General features: G+C 36.1%; 1 protein-coding gene across 6 annotated transcripts in view; it reads left to right on the top strand.

The window, feature by feature from the left end:
• The window catches only part of MYO16 (myosin XVI), a 365593-nt gene that overhangs the window by 212826 nt on the left and 129213 nt on the right, over window positions 1-23554 (top strand). For all 6 annotated transcript variants that reach the window (XR_007888391.1, XM_051608256.1, XM_051608258.1 and 3 more), the window contains exon 16: window positions 4366-4513. Coding sequence is in view for 5 of the 6 variants with exons in the window: in XM_051608256.1 (XP_051464216.1) it covers window positions 4366-4513 (148 nt within the window). In the remaining variant the exon portion in view is untranslated. The remainder of the gene's footprint in view (window positions 1-4365; window positions 4514-23554) is intronic.

The raw sequence follows: 23554 nt of genomic DNA on the forward strand, positions 1-23554 counted from the left end.
TGCACTGATTTTCCTGCATGGAACATCTGTCCAGAGAAACACACTTTTGATCCAAGTAAATTAGATATCATTGCTTAAACATTTTCAAAACTACTATGAACAAGCATATGAACATTAGGAAATGCAGAACTGAAGTTGCCTGAGATACTACTGGGTTGCCATATGTATACAGATTTAATGCTGGGTTTTTTTTCCACACCTCCCCAGTTTCATTAATTGCAGATAATGGACTATACTTCTTCAGTGATCTGCTGCTAAATAGGTTTTCATTGATTCATGTGTGGCTTGTGCCATTTTATTCTGCTCTTAAAACAAAATGCTAGTTTATCTGTGGGTTTTCTGTTTTCATCAACATTTTTCACTGTATGAGCATTTCAGAAACTTAAATGGCTTTATATTCACAGTACTTCTGACCTAAGGTTGTCGGTTCCTCACATGAGGAATGGCAGTCTTGAAGCCACGTGTTCCCACAGTTTTCAGGTCCCTTGCTTGAGATTGCAGGGACTTGAGTTTTCAAGCAGCTTTACTCAGACTTGTTAGTTTTAGTGACTACCCTTGTCTGTGAATTGTAGAAATGTGGAATCAGTTAACCAGGCTCCTGTGTCAGTTTTCTGATACACTAATGCTGTGTTTTTATCACATTCAGACAGAGATAATAAATCAGAAAACATAGGAATAGTCAAGCCCATTAACAAATAAATTACTTATCTGCCTTACTATTCTTCAGATATTTAGGACTTGAATTGATTATTCTTACCAAACCTAAGGTAATAAAAATAATGTATAGTCAAGAGTGAGAAGCCCCAGTACAGCAGTGGAAGTGGGTTTTATTAATATATTTTTGTAAGTTGCAGATGTTCTTGTTGTTTGATTTGCATTGTAAATGTTGCCTTCTCTAGGCCTCTGCTAAGCATCACTTCTGAGTCAAATCGTCCCAGATTTACACCATTATAAATTAGAAAAGAATCGGACATGTTGTCTTTCGCTGGTTTAAATCTCACCTAGTCATTCTCTATACCTATTTGTAAGATCATTTGAAGCAGTGTTTACTCTCTTGCACTGTTTAAACATGAATGAAAAATGTAAATATGCAGAGCACCTGATTCTGCTGAGACATGACTTTATAACCAGTAGAGGCAAACTGGGCTAAAATGTCTGGTTGGTAAACAAAAATCCAAGTGACACTAGACTGCCTCCAGTAAAGTGTTTAGGTTGTTTAAACTCCTTAACAGACAGATCTGAAGGGTGGACATCCACAACAGTTTACTAAGGAATGGCATGCAAAGTATATGTGTATATTTTTATTATAGAGGGAAAGCTCAGGGTAGCATTCCTTGCATTTTGAGTGGACATCAGTGATGTTTGTGACAGCTTTTTGTTCATGAAGTTCATTTATGCCTCAAACCTGGAAATGCTCTGACTTTTATCACATAAGGTTTATTCTTATAGCAGAAAGCCTAATCAACCTAACAGAAACAGCCAAAGTTTTAACCTATACATTTGATACAGTCTATCTCGTAAGACCAATTTTGTCATGAAATTTTGAAAACAAAGATGGAGCTCTTGAGTGTGGTTCTGATCTAAGCCAGTGCAGATATCTGTAGTGGTTTTATGTGTCTTCTCAGACTCTTGTTTCGGATGAGTAGTGCTGCAACACTGGGCTCAGGTACCTTTCATTGCTTTAGTCCAGTCAAACAAGTGGAGAAGGTATTAACTCAGGCTAAGTAATTGTTCTTTGTGACTGGATAAGATAAAGCAGTGGGGAACTAGTGAAAAACCTTACATCAGAATAAATACAGAATAAACTACAAGCCAGTGATTTCATTAAGTTTCTAGAATAAATTCGTATGTAACAACTCAAAGAGTGATCTGCCAAAATATCACAATCATTCATAGACAATGACTCACACCCACTGCACAGGAGTGACAGACTGATTACTTATTTATTTTCAGAAGTAAAATTACTTCATTTTATTTTTACTTGCAAAGGGAAAGAGTAAATGGTCTTTCAAGTAAATTGACATAATTCCTAATAAAGCTAAGGCTTCTGGCATTTTCCTAAAATTATTAAAAAAGAAGATTAGGAAAAGAAAATCAAGCTGACAAACTCATTCTCCAGATTTCCCTGCCTTGTTTTCCAAGCTTTGCTTTTCTCAGTCTTCACTTTTTGAAGATCAAGGCCTGATTTATTTTTTTTTAAGATGTACTGAAATGGAAGGATCTAATTTGATTTGTAAAAAGGAGAAGAAAGCATATTCACCTCTGAGTGTTACAAACATTTTTTTACCTATTAAAAATTTTCAGACATGAAACTATTTTGGTATAAGAAAGACTGCAGCCAGATAAGCTCTTTGGCATGTTTTTGTACTGTGTTCCAGGTCTGAACTTTTAAATGTTATTTTGTCTTTAGTAATAGTTGTGTTTAGGACAGCATGGTTTTTGAGAAATAGCAATGTAGTTTCAAAGAATGCATAGCTGGAAGAAAGATTTCACTGGTCACACTTTAAATAGAGAGCCCTCTTGCTGACTGTGTAGCTGCTCAGTAGATCAAGTGATCTGTTAAAGAATGTACAAATTTCCTTGTGCCTGCAAGTAGAGTTAACATTGCACAAAAATGTCACTTTGCTCTGGAACTCTATTATTTTTCCCTTTTATTTCACACAAAGATTAAAGAATATCTAATTTTACTTTGTAGAAAAGCGTATTACTGTGATAGTTTTCTTTATGAGCTACCTTAGCTCCATTAAGATGGTGCTGTGTTTGATTCTTGCTGATCAGAAGCTCAGCTTTTCTTAACAGCTCTTCCCATTGCTGGAGATGGTAACTGAGATGAACTGTATTTACGCTTATTAAAGTGGGTGACTTGAAGTACCTGAAAAGGATTGAATTAATTTGTGCCATCTAAATAAGTGGTGTTGCCCATGATCAAAGCTGAATGTATTAATTAATCAGATACATGACCTTCAGTAACATTTTTCTCGCTTTTACCAATCAATGTTAAAAACACCTGCGTGATAGTAATGAAAGCCTTAGTGAAGAATTGTGTGGTGGTGTACATTCATGGGGGAACTGAAAAGCAGTCTACCCAAAACAGTGAATCTCCCTCTGTCTCTTCACAAATACCTCTAAAATGCCTGTAACCTAATAAAGCAGACAAGTTGATCTGACAGTCCAGTATTTCCTCTGCTCCTGTGCTTCTGCTTTCAGAACCTTAGTGGATCTCAAGTTATGTCTGATCCTGTAATCAGCATTTCTGTAGGCAAATGGTAGTCAGGTTTGTCCTCTTTCACCTTCTTCCCAGATGTGCTAATTCACATGGCTTCTCATTTGGCCAGCTTATTATAACCCTTCTGAGATGCCTATGTTTCCCCAGGCACAGCTTAGTAAGGTTATTGATGACCAGTTTGGCAGAGGATTTGTCTCTGTAGCCATCTAGAAGTAGCCAACTAGAAGTCAGGTGGCTAATCTGAACTATGAATCTAAGCATTCTTGATTGCCAACAGAGAAAGAGAAAATGGTTCCAAGGGCAGTTTTTCCATGATGTCTTGAATCTCTCTCGCATCTTTCTCTCTCTGTTAAGAAGGAGCTGAGAATAGTTGTAAATGCTTAGATGTCTGCACTTCAGTGGGATGACTAATAGCGTGTCTCTTAGAACGTATCCCCTAATATGAAAACTGGTTCCTCAAATAAGTAAAACAGAGTACAAATTACCATCATTATCTTTAAAATTAAGTAATTCTGAAGATAAGACAGTAAGTAAGACATTTGTTCCACTATTTTTTACATAATTAAGTGTTTATGTGTGATATGGTTCTGAGGGAGCTGGCGGAGACTGAGGGGTGACCTCATCAGTGTTTACAAATATGTAAAGGGTGAGTGTCAGGAAGATGGAGTTAAGCTTTTTTCAGTGATGTCTAGTGATAGGACAAGGGGTAATGGATGCAAACTGGAGCATAGGAGGTTCAATGTGAATGTCAGGAAAAAATTTTTTACTGTGAGAGTGACAGAGCACTGGAACAGGCTGCCCAGAGAGGTTGTGGAGTCTCCTTTGCTGGAGACATTCAAAACCCTCCTGGACGCCTTCCTGTGTGATGTGCTGTAGGTGACCCTGCTCTGGCAGGGGGGTTGGACTAGATGATCTTTCGAGGTCCCTTCCAACCCTTAGGATTCTGTGTGATTCTGTGTGATTCTGTGTGATATATATATAAATCCTTGGTAGAATGAATGGTAATACTTTTTGTATCATGCTCACCTAAACTGTTTTGTATGAAACATTATATATTATTCAGTGTTGCAATGGTGAATGGTTTAAAATATCTGTTAGAGCAATCAGTATAATGATGAATTTGTTTGTTTCTCAATCAGCTAGGATTTATACATACATGTTGGAGAAGTCTCGTGTCATTATGCAACCTCTCAACCAGAGTAATTTTCATGTTTTTTACTTGATGATGGATGGGCTGTCTGCTGAAGAAAAATACACCCTGCATCTCAGTAATTTGTCTGCACACAGGTAGGAAAACAGCTTGATATTTAATATTAACATTTTTCCTATTGTATTGTGAGGTCTGGTGTCTAGTAGTTAACATTGTTGTCATGACTTTTCAATGAGCTCTGAGGTTTTTTATTATTGAATACCTGTTCATGAGGATTTGGTTTGGGAGTACATGTACACCGTTCTAGCAAGATCAGGGTCTAACATCCATTAGGATTATTGTTTTACAGGAGAAAAAGGAAGGAAACTTCTTAGCTATTTTTTCATCTTCTGTGGACTAGAGTAGGTTTGTTCATTTGATTTTTTTGCACTTGATGAAACTTTTTGTCTTCAGGAAAGACTGTTTTATTAAAATCAGACTTTTCTTACGGAAGATGTTGGTTGTGGTGAATCTTCACCATATATAACTTACATTTCTGTTTTCATGTTGAGATTTACTTTGCCTCATATTTATTAAGAAAACAGAAACAAAGTTTTGACTGCTTTGAAGCCAAGGATAGGATTCAACACCCAACACCTAAAGTTAGGTTTCTGTGTGTGTCTCCATGTATGCTGGTTGCTCGGCTCCCGTTTGCCATCAAAGGAGATTGTGTATATGTTCAGGTCTATGTAGAGCTGCATGTAGATGTGTGCTTTGGGCTAAACTGAACAATATTTGTGGCTTCATAAACGGTGATGACTATATCCCCTTTAATAGCAAGTGCTTAGATATAAAGGGCTGTATATAGAAACCTGAATGTAGTGTATCTAAGGCTGAATATGCTCCAGATGTTACATGTAAGTGGAATTTATTTATTTATTTTCAGCAGTATCTCAAAAGTTATTCATTCACATTCTTTTGGAATGAAATAATATTCCAGATGTAGATTGTTTGCCTTTCTTTCTTCAGTCTTTCCTAAGTGATTCCGTAGAAATACCACATAATGAGAAAAGCCTGCTTGGCATTAATGGTCTCTTAAATTGGCTAATTTTATAATAGACATAGTGAATAACTGCAAAAGGCCAATAGTAATTAAAATAATGTAAAATGAGTGGTTTGAGTTTTTTATATCTAAGCCTTTTTCACACTGATTTCTCTGAACATTTCTATCTTCCATTCTGGCTCGTGCTTGGTTAAAATAGAATTCCCAGATTCAGGGCCTGTAAATAGAAAGATGCCACATTCATTTTTGTAGAAATAAAGGTTTCTTGATTGTGATTTTTGTTTGAAGGCAAGTCATCACACTACTGTTGTTTGGTAATATTTTAAGCTGTTAGCACTTCTGGTATTATACAGGATAGAGTAATGCACTAGCTCTGAAGAAACTTAAGGCCAAGTTGCTTTACTAACCATTACCCACTTCAAAGAGGGGGAGAGGAAGAGTTAAATTCTACATTGTAATTCTTTTGAAGACTTTGAAGGCCAAAAGGATTCTGAGGTCCTGATCATTAATTTATTCCTCCTCTAGCAAAAGTTGTTTGGAATCACTCAGTGTATTCAGAAAATGAAATAGTTTGAAGTCACTTTGCAAGAAGCTACAACTGGAAAGAACTTAGCAAAACCATGAATAATTAGATTGACATGAACAAAGCTTTATCTGATAAGATGTCTGATAAGCATCCAAAAAGAACAAAATAATATCTTTAAAAAGATGTCTGAAGATTGCAGTGCCAAGTCTTTAGAAGTAATTTATAGCCAAATTTTACATAATGCTGCTTTAATCAATTAAACTTTACTTTGGCTACATAGAGTAGATTGTATCTTGCATTATTGAGGGAGAGTTTAAACCAAGTATTTCTTACCTTAAACTCCTGAGTGTAGTAGTTCGGTGGGCCAGATCTTTCTTGGTTGATAGAGTTAAACTAGGGGTGAATTTCTGCAGCATCAAACTCACATATGAATCAGAAAGCAGGATTTGGCCCCTGATACAAATTATTTATTTATTTATGGCTTCGTCAAATTCTGATGAGATCATATCATTCTGGTAACATCAATAAGTGCATTTGTCATGTTTGCTTTAAGCAAGTGTAATCTTGACTCTAACAGCAAATGTAATTAGGATAACAACTCTTTTGAAACTATAGGTGGTTCATGCCCAACTGTTTTTTGACAATTTCTCTGTTTCTCTCTGCATTGTTTAATATTGCACTTTTATGTACAAGATTGAACAATCTTAGTAAATAAAGGCTGCTAAGATCACAAGATGCCTCTGTTTTTTCCATCCTTTGCTTAAGCTATTGCAATACGATATAGGAGACATAGCATTGGTTGTCTATTCTCATTTTAAAGAAAAATACTTTAAAAGAGTCAAAGCAATATTATCAATAGTGATTTTTGTTAGACTTTATGCCATAAAAGGTGAGAAGTAGTTCATGTATTAAACAGTGTATAACTGAATCAAGAGTTAATGTAAATAACTGAAAGAGGAAATCCCTCCCCTTTGGAGTGGCTGAGAGTTTCAGTAAGGCTGGGGTTTCATCCCAGTGTTTGGGGGGAGTTGTTAGGTTGTACTTCAGTTGTGTTTGATGCCATCCTGAGAGGGATCTTGAGCTCTGCACGTCAAATGTATGTTTTTGCAAGCATTATGGCTGCTAGGGCAGCGAATGAAGATAAATAGCTTGCCCCTTTCATTGAACCGATATACAACTAAGATCTTAAAGCAGCAAGCCATCTAAATCTATATAGGGAGGGAACTGAATGAATACATTTCCCACCGTGCACATGCATTGTGAAGGAGAAATGCAGAAGCAGTTCCTGAAAGGTAAGATCATTTTTCAAGATTTATCTGGGGCAGCATATCGGAAATGGAAAGAGAGTCTTGAAAGGGCAAGTCAAGGCTTTTTGATTGACAACGATACTCCCACGTGTTGGTTACTTTTGGAAGCTGATTTTTATCAGCAGATCCTTGATTGAAATTTCCAAAATTTATATTGATTTGGTGTGTTTGAAAAGAACTTCAGAACTTTGTTTATCTTCATGATGATGTAATATAGAGAGATTAGAGATTTGAAGTTATATTCTCAATTTACTCTTGATTTAGTCTTTATATTTTGTGAGGTGCAGATACAGTCCATTACTATAAGCATTGCTTTCTGGCTGTGAAGTTTAGCCTCATAATAAAAGTGTGTAATAGCTTTTCTAGCACATTATTTTTAGCCTCATGGTTATGGGTAGGTACCTTAGTAATAATCTTGCAACCAAAGTGAAACAGAGAGCAAAGAAGAGAGGTGCCAGTGGTGACAGATCAGCTTGTAAACGGTCTTCCACTCTGCTGAAGAAAGGGTACTAAAAAAGTAAAAGAAAGAGAAGAAAGAAGATATGCAGGGAAAAAAAAAATTACAGAAAAAGAAGTGGGAAGACTTGCTTTTATTATTATGGAATAATTGCTTCATATTAGCAATATGATATTCCAGCTCTGTAGTATATGTAACAATAGAAGAATGTCTTTGTGCAATAGGTCTATGTAAGATACTCAAATATCCTGTCATTAAAAATCATGTCATCACATTTGTATATGCATATTAGGAACATAGGGGAGAACTTTATAGAGCAGGGATGACGGTTGGACTCAGTGATCCCAAGGGTCTTTTCCAACCTGAATAGTTCTATGATTCTATGATAGCTTTAGGCTACTGCATGATAGAAAATGGTTTCAGAGATGACAGTGGATTTGGCAGCTGGTTAACTCGATCTCACCATTTTCAGTTTAAACAAGATTGCTAGTTCTCCTAATTGATTGTACTGTTACAGCCTTAACTAACATAGGCAAACTCGTACAACGCTCTCAGTATTGCAAGGTGATTCTGACAGACGTTTTGTAGTCCTCCATTGTAATGTCAGATCTTTGTCAACCAACGTTTAGAGGTTGAAATATACTGCTTGTAAATAAGGTGTATGTGTAAAACTAAACAACTTTGAGCTGGGGAAAATGCTAATATACACATTCATGCGGAAGCTGGACTGAGGCTGGGGAGTTCATTTTGTGCTTGTATTTTCAGATTGCTGTTCCCAGATATGCAAAACTTTCCTTCTTCCCACAGAGCAATGATGTGCACTGTAGTGTGTGTTCTCTCTGCCTGTGCTGTTTCCTACCCCACCACTCCAACCACGCTTAAAAAGCAGTGACATTCTTCTGCAACAGTAGCTGTATATAAGTTCATAGGACTGGTGTATCTTCTTGTACAGTTTTTCAGTGCAGGTGTCCTCTTCGTTGCCAGTAAGAAAACTGTCTGTTAATTTCAGTGATAAAGCAGTAATTTTAGTGATTTGATTTCTCATTAAAATCTAAACTGATCAGAACTTCTTTGCTTGGTGATTGAGAAAATTCCGACTCTTGTAGAATAAGGCTGATCTTCAAAGTGACCTTGGAGATTACAGTGAGAAAAAGTGAATAATATAGAAAAGATCCCAGAAGACATTTAGAGGCATTAAGTGCAAAGGCATATGTCTGATTTTTGTGTGTGTGTTTCCAGTCATCATCTTTTCTAACAAGAACTAATACAATGTGCAAAATGGTGATTATTCTGATATTGTCCATATTGAACATCACTCTTCCTTTCCTTCACATGCAAGAGCTCAGGAGGAGAATTTTTAAGATTATGAGTGGCCACTAGCTCCAGCTCTCCCCAGTTTGACCAACTTAGGAGGCAACCTCTTACTTTTTTGACTGCTATAGACATAAAACCAGGAAGACATCGTATATTTCCATGCCTTCTCTCTTTCTTTCCTCTCCTTGTATCTTTGCATGCCATTTTTCTTTCCAATCATATGACTATTTTCTCATTTAAGATGCAGCAGAAAGAGTTAACAGTCTTGAAAACAGCAGTTTTCATTAGCCATTTGTCTACAAATATAACTGTGGCAGTCTAATGATAAAAGGTAAATTCATAGAGAAAACTTGTTGGGTTTTTGTCATTAATCCCACATAATTAGAAAACTCCACATTTTAGGGACTTTCCAGTCTTCTGATACTTTATGCTATTTCTTTGTATTCAAGCCTGACAGATAATTTTTTTCCTCATAGATACTCACTTTGATATAAACTTGCAGTACCCTCATAAAGCCCAGCTGTGTCCATAAAAATTCACAGAAGCAGTTACACAATAACATTTTGATCCCTTTGTTTCACAAATTACCTGTTGCTGATACCTGTTTCTGATGACTAGAGGGAAATCCAAACAAGTGTTAGACCTGTCTTACAAAATTTGTTGGATCTAAATACCGTGAATGAAATAGCTAGATCTTGAAGGCTTACATCAGATATTCCCACAGGTGATAGTCCTGCTGGAATAATATTTTTTCTATGAAGTGCCAAGTTACATCACTTCACCAAATTGCCATTAGACTTAGTGTGCCTAAAGTCAGCATAAGTTAGTTGTACCAAATTATCAGTCTCTCCCCAATAATGTCTGGTTTTGAGGCCCCATAAACTTCACTGTTGAGAATCAATTTTAGTTTAAATCTTGCTGACAGGATAAAGCTCCAGGCAACCAGGAAAGTGGCATTCATTTTATTTAAATTTTGCAGGAAGATAAAGCTCAGACTCAAAGGTTTTCTTGGCTTTTCCATTGTGGGAGATGTGGGCACAGGATGGGAAAAAAGCTGTGCTGGGAGGTGTTAGGCTTACCATCCCTGCAGCTAAATAACCATGACGGTCAAGTCCTTCTAATTCCACTTGGCCTAAACCCTTTCCTAATTCTTCAGTGGAAATAGTAGCAGCCTATCTTGTATGCTTTTCTTTAAATATTATCTTGTCAGACACATCCAGGTAAATCATACTGAGTGAGACTTTTGAACCTTGAATTAATTCTCAAATACTAGCAACAATTTATCTAGGCCTCTTTTGAGTTGTTAGTTATCAATACCTTTTCCAGGATGTAGGTGGTTCTGTGTCCTGCCCCTGCCCTCCTGGCACATCCCCAGGGCACTAAGCAGATACAGGGGTGGTCAGTGGCGTCAGATGCTACCCAGAGAGCAGGGCAGGGCCATGGGAATGTGATCAGGAGGAGACCAGACTGGGACATGACCCCACAGGTCAGGAGTGTCTGTGGCTGGGCACAGACATGGCTGAACCCAGATCAGGCCAGCAGCAAGGCCTAGAACCTAAGCTCAAAAGCCACTTCTGAGACATGGTGGGTCTCAAAAAGGTGTGCTGCACAGCCCAGGCAGCTAAACCCTTGAGGGGGCAAGGGGCATTCAAGAATTTTGCAGAATCATTACAGATCCTTCATCAGTTTTTAATGAGAGTTAATAAATATCTAACCTTTTCCCACATTATCAAAAAACAGCTAAATATTCAAAGTTCTCTATTAATTGCTCTCCCTGCATATATTTTTTTTCTTCAATATGTGTATTTTCTTTAGCATATTGCCTGTAATCTTGTGCTTAATTAACACTTTAAATACATGGCAGTTATTTAGGCAACTATCAGGCTAATGATTCGTAGTTCTTGTGTCACCCTTAAGATTTTTTTGCTGTGGATCTTTTGGCATTTAAGTTCTTTGTAAACTCGTGAGTGAAGAAGAGGTAAAACCTGAATCAGTCTCACAATTCTTATTCATTTCACAACCTAATTTTTAATCTTATAATAAATCATAAGGATAACTTAGCACTCATTTCTACTTTCTTCATGCTCATTTTTCTGTACTTAGCGTTGACCACCCTACTAACACATGAACCAAAACCTTCCAAAATTAGAAGTGAACTTGATATTTTACAGAGGATAAGGAATTTTAAAGATTGGATGACTATATATAGGTGGTTCTCAAAGGCAGTCTGTGAAATTTATCATCTTTCTATTATCTGTCTTCCACATACTTCTATTGTAATGAATGTTGAGTCGAGAGTTAATTTTCAAATAATTATACTGGAATTATTCTTGAAAAAGTTTTACTCTGCCAAAAGTAACTCTGGAGCGCTCTGAGAAATGGTTGTCTGGCTTTGGGCATCCAACCTAACTTCAATTTCACATCTAATACAATTGATTTTTTTTATTTTTTTTTTCCTGCTTGCAGACATTTTTCATAACAGCTGAGGAGTTTAGAGGTGAAGCTTAGGTTATTGTAAAATAAGATTTTCAAAGACATTTTTGGAGTCATTAGGATTTAAAAAAAATATTTCTTAAAGGTTCAAAGGAAACTTTTTTTTTTTACTTTCTTTTTTCTCAGGTGTCTCAAAGTACTCTGCCTTGAGCTGATGTGTGCATGCACATATATAGATATATCAAATTTGTTTATACTCAACTTTTTTTTTTCCATTTTACGGCTTCTTCCATGTTCCCTCTTCTCATCCAAAGGTCTCTTTAATTGGAAACAAACATTCAAATTCTGGTTGAACAAGTACATCTCTATTTTTTTGATACTGTTCAAGTTTTCCTGTCCTAACTTGATTACATGCAGCACAATCCTTTCTCCAAAAAGACTGCATTTTAAATTAATTAATACTTATAAGACCATACAGTGATACATGTAGCGCACACTATGTATATTAGCATGCCTAACAGCAAAGGACCATAAGGATATAAAAACTTTTCAAGCATGCTTGACCAACTTTCTAAGTAATGAGGTAATGTGAAGATTCAGTTTCAAATATGGATTTCAAAAACGGAGGGAGTTAACTCAGTTAATTTTGCTGGAATTCATTTCAGTACAATAAGTGAATATGGATATGTGAAATCTGAAACAAAAGTTAAAATTGTGTTTGGTTTGGTTTGCTTTGCTTTAAATTATATGGTTCCAAAATAATAAAACAATAAACAATCAGTTTGCATCTTCCTATTTACTTTTATATTAGATACTATAGATACTATTTACTTATATTTCAGCTGCCTAGTGAAAACTTTAAGTGTGCTTGTTTGTTCCTTAGCTGTCTTCATACAATACTTCTGGAAAAATCTCAGTCACAACATTAGTACTATTTTAAGGAGAAAATCTTCAGATTCCAAATGAAATTAGGCAAATTCCATTTGCTTAAATTCTAGAGAGATCTGACAACTAAACTACACCAGCTAGTTATTAGAAAAGTAATTTAGAAAGTAGAAGCAGATATATTTGTCTGATATTCTGGAGCAGGTTTAAACTTGCTTCAGTGAGTTTTATATCAACATAACCTGAAATAATTTCAGTATCAAAAGAATAGTCTAAATGTTCTGTTGTCTTTTGCTTTTTTTCTTTTTTCATTTTCCTTGCTTACTTTTGCTGCATACCGTTTGTTCTTTTCCTGTTTAACCTGGATTTATTGATGTCTGAATTTTTTTTCCGATTTTTATTTTTAAGATTGAACTGTCTTTACTCTGTGTATATCATAAGCATATTCCAGCAAAAGGCCCTTTCACATTGTTCTCTTTAATGTGTTTTTCCCTGCCCTCTTATAATTTTTAGCTTCCACTTTCCTTGTCACCAACTGGTGACAGTCCTCTTATCTTCTTTTGTCTTTCCTTTTTTTTTGTCTTTTTCCTTTCCTTTGTCTTTCTCATTCAAGCAGGTTTTCTGAGTAAATATGGTTCATGAGGTTGTTTAACTTGTTTTACTCTTTTTATTTCCTCCCTGGAAATGAACAGGAATTGGAGCAAAATTATTATTATTATTATTTTCCCCTTAGTTCTCTTTTTCTCTTCTATTCTTTCTTTGAAATTCAGACTCCAATCATCTCTTAGAGAATGATCTTCAGGCGTCACTGTTGCTCTTCACACTTCAAAGGAGGAAAAGTTGAGTGGCAACATCATTAAATGACTGATGTGTGATTTATTATGCTGGATAATAATAAACATGACTAACTCACTTAGTTTCATTAAGGATGGACACCTGAAAATATATGTTGTATTACCATATTTTAAATTTATAATTTTATTTAATTCTGATGTAACATTTTACAATGCATGTTTTCAGATGTATCATAAGATCAAAAAATACAACAAAGTCTAAGTAAGTTTGGGGGTTTTTTGCGTCCAATATCAATTTTTTAAAGTGTTGCTCAGTGGTCTAATTCATCTCATTTTTCTTGTTCATGTGCTTCACTTCTATTCAGCAGAGCTTTTAAGCTTAGTCTCTCATATTTAAGCTTAGAATCTCATATTTTAATGAAAATTAGATGGAACTCTTGCAGCCTGTTGGTGTACAGAAGCTAAGAAATTTTTGAGGGCTTTTTAATAGGACAAGTAGGATGACTGGACCATGTAGACTAAAACTTCCTCCCTAGGATCATCACTGTGCACCTTAATATTAAGGAAACAGCTAACAATATAGTGTCAGTGATAAATGTAATACTCTACAGTATTGTGCTGAAAATTGACTACATTTCCTCTTTATTAATCCCCCTCTTTCTGTGATTCATAGATATTTGTGTCCTACAAGATAGTTTATTAATGATTAGCATTGCAACTACAGGAGATATAATCAGGAACACAGCTTCTGTTTTCAAAACAGAACTGAAATCTGTATTTGTGTCATCTGCTTTATTTTGCAAATTAAGTGGTTGTTTTTCTATTTGCAGATACTTACACGTCATACATAAAGTATACTTCTATGTTATTGACTTAATTTCACAATATTTGTTTTGAGTATCTGTCTGTGCAGTTGTTTTGAGTTGTTCACCCTGAATTCAGGGTTAGTTACATACACACCTGCTCACCTGCATTTTAATTACATGTCAGGATATCCAAAACAGTATTTTTCTACTTGAAAGCAGAAGTACCTTAGCTTTGGATTTTAATGTTTAAATTATTTATTCCAGTTTCAACATTAGCTGCTTTTAACATTACTGCTCTATTCCCAAAGGATCCTTTAAGAAAATACAGCTCCATTGATGTTTAATAATTGGTTTACATGAAATTTAAGAATATTTTTTTTTTATTTAACAAAGTAAAAGTAGTAAAATATGTCTGAGATTTAGCTCAGTGTCTTTGTCTTAGGTCCCAAGTGCACTTGTTATTTGTCTGGCTTTCAGAATAAATGCTATAGAATTTCTGCTTTGTTGGAGAGTGTAGATCTGAAACTCATACTCCTCTGGGTATTTTCTTTCATTTGATGTTAACAATCCTCTCTTCATTGTATTATTCTTCATACATATTGATTGAATAGTGGCAGAGTATATACAGCTCTCTATTGGCAGACTCTCCGAGGTAAAGAAATAATTCTTCATTATTACCTCTCTTTTCAATAGCTGTTTTTCTCTCCATCATAGTTCTAACAAGCCAAAGGTGTAGAGCTAACTCTGTGTAAATGAACAAATCAAGTATTTTTTTCAGGAATAAATCATGTGTTTAGAGTGGTATGGTAGAGCCAAGGCACTCCTCCTCATATTTCTGTGTTGTCCTAAAGGAACTCAGGTATCTGTTGTGGATGTTGTCTACCTAGACATTAGTAAGGCCTTTCACACCATCTCCCACAGCATTCGCCTTGAGAAACTAGCTGCCCATGGCATTGACAGGTGGACTCTTCAGTGGATTAAAAACTGGCTGGATGGCTGGGCCAAAAGAGTTATGGTAAATGGAGTTAAATCCAACTGGTAGCCAGTCAGAAGCGGTGTTTCCCAGGGCTCTGTATTGAGGCTAGTTCTGTTTAATATTTTTATCAGTGATTTGGATGAGGGGATCGAGTGTACCCTCAGCAAGTTTGCAGATGACACTAAATTGAGTGTGAGTGTTGATCTGCTCAAGGGTAGGAAAGCTCTGCAGAGAGATCTGGACAGGTTAGATCAATGGGCTGAGGTCAAGAGGATGAGGTTTAAGAAGACCAAGGCCCGGGTCCTGCAGTTTGGTCACAATAACCCAAATTAACACTACAGGCCTGGGGAAGAGTAGCTGGAAAGCAGCCTGGTGGAAAAGGATCTGGGAGTACTTGTGGACTGCCAGCTGAACAGGAACCAGCAGTGTGCCCAGGTGGCCAAGCAGGCCAACAGCATCCTGGCCTGTATCAAAAACAGTGTCCAGCAGGAGTAGGGAAGTGATTGTCCCTCTATAGTCGGAACAGGTGAGGCCACAGCTTGAATACTGTGTTCAGTTCTGGGCACCACAGTATAAGAAAGACAATGATGTCCTGAAGCGTGTCCAGAGAAGAGCAACGAGGCTGATGAAGGGTTTGGAGGGTATGTTGTATGAGGAGAGGCTGAGTGAACTTAGTTTAGTCCAAAGAAGACAAGGCTCAGGGGAGATCTTATTGCTCACTGCAACTAACTGAAGGGAGGTTTTAGAGAGACCAGTGTTGGTCTCTTCTCCCAAGTAACTAGTGATAGCATGAGAGGAAATGGGTTTAAGTTGTGCCAGTGGAGGTTTATGTTGGATATTAGGAAAAATTTCTTTACTTGAAAGAGTGGTGAGGCCTTGGAATGGGCTGCCCAGTGAGGTGGTGGAGTTGCCATCCCTGGAGGTGTTCAAGAAGCTTTTAGATGTGGTGCTTCAGGATATGGTTTAGTGGTTGTGTTAGCTGGATTATCGTTGGACTCAATGATCTTGAAGGTCTCTTTCAACTTTAATGATTCTATGATTCTATGATCCAGTAATCCTTGGTATTCTACGTTCAGTGCCAGTGAGCAGTTTGGAACAGAAAAAAATAGTATCAGACATATAAACCACTTTGACCTTTGCCTTTTTATAGCTCTGATCAGTCTGTTTCTGCATATTTAGTTTTAATCCACAAACTTGCATTTGCTTTGATTCCCTTGGCATGATACCATTTGCTGTGTTTGATCGTCTTTGATTGAGAGGCTTTGTCTTTCTTGTCTCAGTTAGGGTAAGTATGATATGGGAATACATGCAGAAAATAAGAGGAGAATAATCTGTCTGTGACATGAAAGATAAAGGGTAGGAGGCAGAAAAAAATGAAATTATTTTAATCCAAGAGAAAGAAACAAGCTTGGTAGTTAAGGGCACTGGGATCTATAAAGTCTACTAGAGACAGAACATACATTTGTCTTAGTTTTAACAGAAAACTAAACACACAATAAAACATCATTTAGAATTAATTGCTTAAAATGGAGAAAGAAAATACAAAAATAAATGCAATAGGAACCAGATTAATTTCTGATTCGTTGTGAATTCTGTTGATGAGTATCTTGCACCTAAAGTTTCTGGGCCAAGTTCAACCTTTTGTTAGAAAAAAAGAAATCTCCAGAGATCTGTGGAAGTTATATATAGAGAGAGGTTAAATTCAGTTCTCAGTTGAAGGAATTAAGTGCTGACTGTTAAGGCAGCCCACCAGTATTTCACGTCAGACTGAAAATGGATGTAGCTCTAAGGGATGAAATTGCTGTAGAAACCTTAGCTTAAAAGTAGATGTGATTACTCCCTTATAAAAATGGTAGAAGAGCTCATTTGGCTTTTAGTTTAAGTACAAAATGTATCTCTGCACTTTACTAGGATGCTAATCGTCTCCTGTGTGGGGGGAGATTGGAGATTCGGTGGATTCAGCTCCTGAAACCACTTAGCTATTACATTGCATAAATCTAGAGTGATAATATAGTTCTGCAATTTATATTTCAAAGTCTCTCTTAGAGTCATCCTGATACAAGTACTGTAGATGAATTTACATTCAGGAATGGGTCATTTAAGAAATTGTTATTGGCATATGGAAGGCTCAGTCATTGAACCCAGCTCATCTCAGCTTAGTGTTAGATCTGAGAGAGACGACTCCTCTCACCATTGTCTGAACTTCCCATTTTCACTGAGCTCCCTGAGCTATCTTGAATTTCTTGCTTCAGTGGAGTAACTTTACAGTTACTGTAATCAACCCTCTCTGGGAAAGTGAGGAAAAGTCAACCAAAAGTGCAGCATAGTTTTCTTCCTTTAGTTCTTTCATTAATCATAACTCAAAATAACTTCTACACTGAGGTAAACTTGATTGTGTCGGGTTAGTGCCATTCACAGTTTCCTTTGATTCCTGCTGGATTTACACGCAGATTTTTTTGTAGTTAAAATATAACTACTCAAATTGAGTTTTCTCTAAAGTCTACAAGTAACCAATGATAAGTCTTCTAAATATGTTGAGTGCTAATGACTAGGAGATACTAGGATCTCAGTTTTATACAGCTCCTTAAAATGGCAGCTGGATCAGTCATAGTTTCTAAAATTATTTTAGGCGATATAGTGCTGGAGAGAATGATGCAGGAATGTATTGCACTGAATCACCCATTACCCAGATGATCTTTGGAACTTCTTTATTCTACATATAGGTCTTGTTTACCTCCAGTTAGTTTATGACACATCTCTAGGAATCATAGCACAAAATACTATCGCTGCAGCTTAGCACAGTACAACATAAATCATATTGAACTTGATGTACTCAGTGGTTGATATTGAAAGTAAACAAAAATAGTTCCAAGTATAGTTTTAATAGTTTCGAGTCACCTTTGATTGGCAGCCAGCAGATGTTAAATAGTACAGGGATTTTTGAAAGGCTTAATGCTTTTCACAGTTGCTTTTAGCTTTTAGCCTATCTAACCAGGGAAATCTGTATTTTTATCAGGTCTGTGCAAACAGTGTGCTGGATCAGACAAGGAAACACACTAGGGAGAGCTGAATGGGAGTACTTCAGAGTGTTTCAAGGAAGAAACACATATATAATTCTTTGCTTCCTACCAGGCATTTTGGTCTGTGACCTGTCTCTGCGCTAAGGCCTCTGCTTATCTGATTTGAAGTTTCAGCGTTTATTGAATCGTAGTCATACAGGTGAAAAAAATAGATCAAATACAGTTTGCACAAGGAAATATGCAAATCAAAGAAGTCCTCTGAAATAAAAAAATAAAACAACTTTGTAGAAATTTTTTGCTGACTAAAATGATGTAAAAGGGCACTGAAACAATGTAGAAATACCACTTGATAAACAAACTACATTTGTAACCACAAGTACAGAGACATTTAATTTATGACCTATGACAAATGCCAGCACCTTCTAATTTCTGATTTGACCTTTATGAAATTTTAACGTAACTAGATCATTAAATGGGTAGAAATCAGTTTAACAAGCTGGTCTTATAGCTTAGTAATAAACTTACACAGTAATGTTTATTTTGATGCTAGTTTCGTGGCCTGTCTTCTTCACCCAAGATGAGGATTACAAAGGCGAGGAACAGTTTTAAGAATTTGTAAAAAAAAGTCTGTGGCCTTTCACAGTAAAAATGAATACTGAAAATAATACTATTAAATAGGAAAATCCTTTATTCAGTGGAATAATTTGTTGGAAAAGGAGACTGTCCTATGTCATTCTTTGGTTTCAGATTTACTATTAGAGATGCATCTGTACTTTTTTGTGCCTGCAGTCCTTTCCCCATTTCCAGTGATTACTTTCCCACTAGATTTCATCTCCATTATGTATATTTCCCACATTTCCAGACCTAATCCCCTGTTTAAAAAGGACTTCTCAACTAGGTAGCAAATAGGAGGAATGGAGCAGCATCTAACAAAATATGTACCATGATGAACTTCACTTCAGTGAGTATATTATGGAGTTAAGTTAGACCTTAAGTTCAAACTGGAACATGCTATCAAATTCCGTGGTTCTATAGTTTATTTTGGATACTGTTTTTTAAACATGAATTATAGTACTCTCCAATCTCTTCCTATATATCATGGGGGGGGAGAAGGGCTACTCCGAGGCATAATTTGTTCTGCTGTCATCTTTCTTCTCTGTTTATTTTATTTATTCTATTATTTCATTTCATTTAGTAAAGAATGTATTTCAATACAAACCTAGCTTGCCTACTGAACCAAAATGCACAAGCTGCAAATCCCAGTTTGTAAACACAGTGTGGATTTTAGCAGTAAGGCTCTTTATTCTGTTCTGATGCACAAACCATGGAAGTACTATAGTATATCTGCAAATTCTCTTCATTTAAGGCCAGTTCCTTTTATATAGTGTAAAGTCAGTATAACTTCAGCACGTATGTAACCTACTTAGATGTAGCCCTTCAACTGAGTTCTCAATGTGCAAAGTCTGTAAACTTTGCTTCAGGTTTGCTGAGCATATAGCTTATGGGTCTTTAGTACATTCTGTCTTGTGAGAGGCAGTGAAAGACACCATGGGAAAATTAAGGTCACAAGTAGTTCATTTGTGAGCTTTCATCCAGCTTTCACCCAGGAGAGAGCTGTGAAGATATGAGAAATACACACACACACATCTATCCTATTCTCAATTTTGGTGGTCCTGGGATAGACTTGAGACAGAAATGGGTTCCAGGGCAGCGCGAGGCAAGGCAGATGTTGCTGAGAATGGGAGAGCAGCCATGAAGTCTGTGTAACTGAACCATGTACTCAGCGTCATTTAACTTGCTGGCTGTGCAAAAAAGCAGGACCCTCTGTTTACATTAAGGGATGGCCAAGAATTATTGTGGCTGGTTGACTGCTAAACAGATAACATACATAAATACATACATATTTACTCCATTTAAAGCAGAAAGCAGAATATTCTTGGTGCGTAGAACAAGTGGGTAAAGTTAGGTACTGTCCCAACTCATATTCCTGTAATCGTGTGAGACTTTCTTAACCCATGATAGGTAAATCATTGTTATTGTTTAATTAATTATACAAATAATCCTTTAAAAGTCTCATTCTTGTCTAAATGATGTATATTTTCCAGTATTTCAAAAGTCACTAAAGTGACTGATGTCTCAGGGGGCCTCAATTTTTGGGGTCTGAGTTAAAGGGCTTTACAGGGATCTTACTGTTCAGAATTTTTTGTTTAGTATACATACCTGAATACACATGGCCATGCCTTTATGTAAGGGAAGAAGAGGGTTTCTTGTGAATTAGCTGATCTGAAACTGATCTATGAAATACAATCAGGGTTTAAATTAAATAACGCATATTATCAATGTTTTAAGTGGATACTGGTGAAAGCTACAAGGAGGTACCCAGAGCACTTTTTAAGTTTTAGATCTCATACTGTGTGTGGCTCTTAACCCAGTAAGTTTTCTTTAATGAATCAGCATTTTAAAAGTAACAATCGCTGGTGGAGAAATGCCTTGAGGCTCGTAAATTTAATGACATCTACCTGGCGACTAGTGCCAAAGTAAGTTTGAACACAGGAACACAAAATTACTCTTGGTTGTAGGAGCAAAGTTCAAACACAATTTCTGAAACATTTCAGGACATGGATTGGACCAGTTTGCACTTGCACACAGACTGACTTATTTTCTTTACATGTTCAGCAATGCAGCATATTTTCTACTTTTTAATCATCATATCATTATGCTCCTTATTTAATGTATATACAGCTTTAAAATTATGCTTGTAAAGTGATAATTCACAGAATTATGATCTCCCAAGTAATACCATCCTATAAAATACTGAATACTATGAGTCAGAGAAACAGTCCTGCAAGTTATACTGCCTTTATTATTTCTTTTCATGTCACCAGAGGTGTGAAAAAATCCATTTTGAAACATACCTGTTGTTAATTCAATTTTTTCTTTAATGGAATTATCCTAGATTTACATTTTCATGTAATTATAGGAACAGAAAGCTTGAATCTCTGATTTAATCCTATTCCACAGGAATATAAATACATTTTTTAAAAAAATAAACAGTTATCTGATTTTAGCCTCAAAGACATTTGACATTTTGAGAATAAAGATTAAACTGTATTTCTTTGCTTTCCGTTTGAGTATATCCACCATCTGTAAAAACTTATGTACTTCATAGTACGGATAAACTTACAGAATTATTTTAAATGTTGTCTTATGAAAATCTGGAGGTAGAACTATTTACTGATAACAGACAGGCTAATATAAGCTTTCTGTGTTGAAACATTTACAGAAGACATAATGTGTTTTTTTCTTAGCTTAGAAAAATAAAAATAAGAGCTGGGTTCTGGCTATCAATAAATCTGTCTACAATGTTTTATTTATTAATATTTTGCTGATACTTTACCTCTCAGCATTAAGAAAGTTATTCTTGTTTTTGAAATGCTGGCTTTGGTGCTTTATTGCACTAGTCTTGAGCAGAAATCTATGCATTTAAATGGTTGCCAGTAATTCCAGCTCAGCGCTACAGCCTAACGTAGTTCAAAGAATGTAAAATTTCCTCAGATTAGAATAGGTTTAAAAGCTGGAAAAAAAGCACTAAAATATGCCCCTTTTCCCTCAGAGAAAAAAAGCCAGAAGCTATTCATTATCATGTTCTGTAAATGTCGTTTACTTCATTGATGTCAACTGTTTTGCTTTGTCTTTATCTCATTCCTGTTTACATATCAAACAGTGGTAAGTGCAAGGCAGCTTTTCCTCACTAAGCAGAATATGTTCTTCTCTCATATTCACGTGAAAGATCAAAAGAAATAAAAATGTTGCCGTTTCTTATTCTGTAACTTTGTGATTATAGTAGAGATTAGTAAAAATCATGTCCTGGTTTTATACACTTAATACCCCTCGTCCAGCAGTTTTAAAAACATTTTTTAAAACATATGTAAAGATATTAAGTCATTCATTCTCAGCACGGCAAAGCAGTCCTTAAGTTCCATGTTTAGCTACACCTAAACTGAGTCTTGGGATTTACCAAGTAGTCACAGGAATAGCTAATATTTTAGAAAAAAATGGTGTACTTCAGGGAAAGTCTTCACAAATATCTAATCTGAGGACAAGAAACTCACCTAGGTGTAGGAAAATTGGTTTATAAAGGTATGTTTTGTCTGGAGCTACTATGTATCTGAGATACTATAATTTCCACCTTAGCTTAAAGTAAGAATTAACTGATCTGATAATGCTGAATTTTCAGTGACGACCATTGTGCTTAATCAGGGTTACTACCCTGAGCTGGATGGGAGGGAGGAATGGAGACTGCAAAGGCAAAAGCCACACGCTTTTCACATGATTGTGCAGGTACATGGTTCATTGGGCAGGACTAATAAGGGGAAGGAAGGGATTTAGCTTGTTAATCCATGCTTCATAATGCAATGTCACATTAAATGACACCCAGAACATGCATATTGATTGTGTTAAAGCTGGAACCTGATTATCAAATATTGCTTCATCCTCCTGTGACGCTGGCTCTCTTGAGAATTTTCTAGCAATAAAGCATCAATTAATGAAGATTTTGTAACGAGAAAAGTCCAATTAAAACTGGCTTTGGTTTTGACTTTGTAGAGAGGCAAAAGGAGAAGTCTGTGTGGCTTGTTGGGTGTAGGAGAGACATCTCAGATAGTGCCATGCAAAAAGTACCAAACCTGATTGGGACAGTGATCCATTTGAGGGAATTAGCCTCACTTACTGTGCTTTTTGTGCTACAACTAGGTCATATAGCAGTAATTCAGGAATCTTTGTGAAACACTGCATTGCATTGTTTAGAAGTAAATGGTATTATAAGGTGATATGCCTAGAAATTAGGTAGGCAATGCTTAGGACAGCTTGAAGTCTAGGTCTCCAGTACTACTTACCTCATCCTGTCTCACTTAAACATCTCATCTGCCTTTCTTTCACAGGGAATCAAAGCTCAACATAGAGTGTGAATCTATAACTTCAAATTTTGGTTCACATTAACATTTATTACAATACTAAAATTCAGCTGAAACCAGTGAGATGAAGCACAAGTTTGAAGTTAGTTACTTATAAATGTGTGTAACACAAAATTTGCTGAATTGGGATGATATACAGTGATGGAATAAATCATTATTCTACTTCATAGTACACGTAAACCTGGCAAGAAAAAAAAAAAAAAACTTCTTTCTTGTTGTTCCAGTGGCCTGAAACCCCTAAATATGATAATATGACGTGTTTGGTCTGTGTTTTTAGAACAATTGATGCAGCATTTTGTAGCTGCTAGCACTGAGAGGATACTTATGTACATTTTTAATTACACTTTTTAATTAAGGTCAAGCCGTAATAAAAGTCTTTACAGCACCAGAAGTGTATGAATGCTTCCAAAAGGCATATCTGAATCTATTCACCCTAAGTGAAGTGCTCTCTTATAGGATATTAATGCAGTATTTCTTACCAGTTGCCTCATCAACTAGCTCATGCAAAGCAAGTGACAAGTGATTTCCTTTCCTGCCTCTCACCACAATTACAAAGAATTTGGATACCTCTGTTTGAGAGGAGAGACATATGGAAGATCATAACTAGGATGAAGATGATGTTTTGAAACAGCCCAATTTCATTTC

This window comes from Apus apus, chromosome 1, assembly GCF_020740795.1.
Source record: "Apus apus isolate bApuApu2 chromosome 1, bApuApu2.pri.cur, whole genome shotgun sequence".
NCBI lineage: Eukaryota > Metazoa > Chordata > Aves > Apodiformes > Apodidae > Apus > Apus apus.